We start from the raw sequence: 3269 nt of genomic DNA on the forward strand, positions 1-3269 counted from the left end.
GCATTGGAACTCCAAGTGCTCCAACTTGGAGGGGGGTATTAGACGATATTTAACGATCTTATTACCATATTATGAGATATGATCTTATTGTGTATACTCTAACTTAGGCAGTATATTATACTTAACTTGTTCTTTAGGATATAGCACAGGTATATATTTAGGGTTGTAATTTCTCTGTTGATCAATCGATTACGTTCAATTTCCTTCCTTTCCTCTTCACATATATTTCTGGTTTTTCAAGTATTGTCTTCTAAATTAATAAAGATAAGATTACATACTATGATGATGAGTATTATCCACGACATAAATTTTTGTTTCAAACATACTATTTCCGTCTTTCTAAAAATAATGGATTTTGTGACTATTTTATGGTCAAATGTAATCACAACAATTTAGTTAGTCTTACAGTTTATGGTAACTTATTTTGCAAAATGATAACATTTCGTTATAGAACGATCTTAAATTTTCGTCTTTTTATTTCAGATTAAAATGACACGTTTAAAGCGAGATCAATGTACTATGCTTTATGAAATTAAAGCTCCACTAATTAAAAAGCTTGACCGACCTTTTATTACTTCCTTCATATTCACACCACCATCCATGACTCATTTCTAGAAGCCCAACTTCCGTTCAAACATTGCTCACACCCATCATATTATTACCCCACTCTACAAAAATATACCCTATCATATCCTATCTTACTTCTTACATTATTATTATAAAAAATCTCTATTTATAATCATAAGTCACATTTTGTTGTAAGCGTAGATAATGGGCAACAACATTGGAGGAAACAGCAAAGCATCAGCAAAAGTAATGAAAATTAATGGAGAATTCTTCAAATTAAAAACACCAACCAAAGTTATTGACATTATCAAACATTACCCAGATCATATTTTGCTTGATTCTCAAGATTTTCTTCGTTTTAATCTTAGAGCTAAACCTCTTGACCTTGATTTCCAATTACAACCCAAGAAAATTTACCTCCTTTTCGAGCCTCCTAAATTCCCACAAACCGTAAATAACGATACTAATGTTGGTAAAAGTTCTCTTAGAAGGGTGAAATCTGGTGTGCTTGAGACTACGACGACAACTCTTAAGGAATTGCGGATGTTGATGACAAAAAGATCAGTTTCTGACCTTTCTATCGCCACCAAATCAACGGCTGTTATTGGGAGCTCTCATTCCGAGGGTGGTGGTGGTGGTGGCGGCGGTGACGATGACGGTGTTAATCCTGTTGTGGGTCCTACAAGGGTCATACTAAAGCTACCTAAGGCACAGGTTAGTATCCAGGGCGGATGCCGAAATTTTGGTTTGAGGGTGGCACAATTCTTTTTTACCGTAATTCTAAATATTATTTTGCACTTAGTTAGGTATTTGTATTCTTTTATCGACATATATATATGATTAAATATCCCAAAAGTCTACATATATTTCTATAGAATACTGAACAAGTACATCTTACATAGATAATAATAAGCGATGAAAAAAGTGCAAATCATTAAATTTTCTCATATTTTAAAGCTAATAAAGACCAAAAAGCAAAATAAAAAGCAAATTATGTTGGGAATCGAACCCGTGCTGCATATTATAAGTTCCTTACACTTACCACTGCACTAGTAATATTACAAGGGGAACTAACTGGTATATATAGCTGAAATTTTTGGGTTATGTGAAGGCACTTGCCCTCACATTCCTTCCCCCAAATCCGCCCATGTTAGTATCCAACCGAGAGGGTTTAGGCCGCCTTATAATATTTTTTTTTTTTTTTTTGTAAAGGGACATAGGCGATTTTAATGCTGACGTGTGAACCTGGTCATGACTCATGAGTAGAACTTCTCATGGCTTAAAATTATAGGGTAACGGTCCATTTCTGTAACAAATTATCCAATGAGTTATTTTACAAAAATTGTAGCATAGGATGTCGTGTTAAGGGTATACATGACTTTGGTCATTGGTTTTATTAATGGATTGTAGCATAGGATGTCCCCTAGAATTATGAACTTTTTCAAATTTTAATTTTTCTTCCCTAACTTATGCAACAAAATACGATTTTTTTTGGATTTTTTTGAAGTTATTCTATTGCTTTAGTAGTTGTCGTGTTAATTAAGATTTTATAATGTTGACTGGTTCAGGTGAAGAGAATTATGGAAGAGAGTAATGACGATGCTGAGGTGGCTCAACGAATTATTCATCTTTCCGCCGTGGACGGCGGCAGTGCAGTGGTTAATGTGGCAACGGCCAGTCGAGAAAGCGGAAATGCGGTGGCGCTGAGGACGGAGAGTGATGAGCAGGTGACGGAGATTGAAGTGGTTGATAAGCATTGCTTTAGTGTTCATAACATGTGTGGTTCTAATTACGGACGCAAGTATAAGAAATTATCCTTCTAATACAAAAAAATGGATATTTAGGTTTAGGTAAATATTATGGGTTGCTTGATTTGATGAGTATAGCTTATGTAGTTAAAAGCATGTTTTAATGGATGTTAAGGAGTATTTGGAATTGTAAATATTAGCTAGGAGTATAATGTTATGGTAGCTAATTTGATAAGTAGTCCATAGGAGTAATTAGTTTGTGGATGATTTTAGTGAGAAGGCTTGTGTATTGATTTTGAGTGGCTTGAAATTTTGTAACATTGCATATAATCTGACTTCTCTTGTGAATTACTCCGTATATTATATTCTATGTTTATTTGTACAGCAGAGAAAATAGAATGTCATAGTATTAAGAGAAAATTGTTGATTACAGCATTTTATAAACTTCATTTTGAAAATTACAGCCTTATATAATTTTTTTTTAAAATTACATCCAAAATATTACTTTTCTTCTAAAATTGCTCCAACTTGAGTTTTCCGGTGAATTTTTATGATGTTTTTATGATGTTTGGGGTGATTAATTGGTTTGTGTTAAGGAGAGGTAAGAAATTTGGGTAAGTAGGCTCTCAAATAATAAAGGCAGACATCATAAAAACATCATCAAAAATCACCAAAACCTCAAGTTCAAGTTGGTGCAATTTTAGAAGAAAAGTAATATTTTGGATGTAATTTTCAAAAAAAATTATATAAGGCTGTAATTTTCAAAATGAGGTTTATAAAAGGCTGTAATCAACAATTTTCTCTAGTATTAACTTTAATTTTATCGAGTATCGAATTCAAGTTATATAATAATACCTTCGATTCCAATTTTATAGTGCTGATTTGACGGATAGTTGAAGGATGAACAATATAAAGGATTGTGGGTGATTCTATGTAATAATGTTTCAAGATGAG

General features: G+C 33.0%; 1 protein-coding gene across 1 annotated transcript; it reads left to right on the plus strand.

Annotated features, from left to right (window-relative positions):
- Window positions 1-608: 608 nt before the first annotated feature.
- LOC141643197 (uncharacterized protein At1g66480-like) lies at window positions 609-2663 on the plus strand. The gene is made up of 2 exons (XM_074452240.1): window positions 609-1281; window positions 2136-2663. Exons 1-2 carry the CDS (start codon window positions 772-774, stop codon window positions 2388-2390), a joined length of 765 nt encoding a protein of 254 aa, XP_074308341.1. The 5' UTR covers window positions 609-771; the 3' UTR covers window positions 2391-2663.
- Window positions 2664-3269: the final 606 nt, after the last annotated feature.

The sequence above is a fragment of the Silene latifolia genome, chromosome 2 (genome assembly GCF_048544455.1).
Source record: "Silene latifolia isolate original U9 population chromosome 2, ASM4854445v1, whole genome shotgun sequence".
Lineage (NCBI taxonomy): Eukaryota > Viridiplantae > Streptophyta > Magnoliopsida > Caryophyllales > Caryophyllaceae > Silene > Silene latifolia.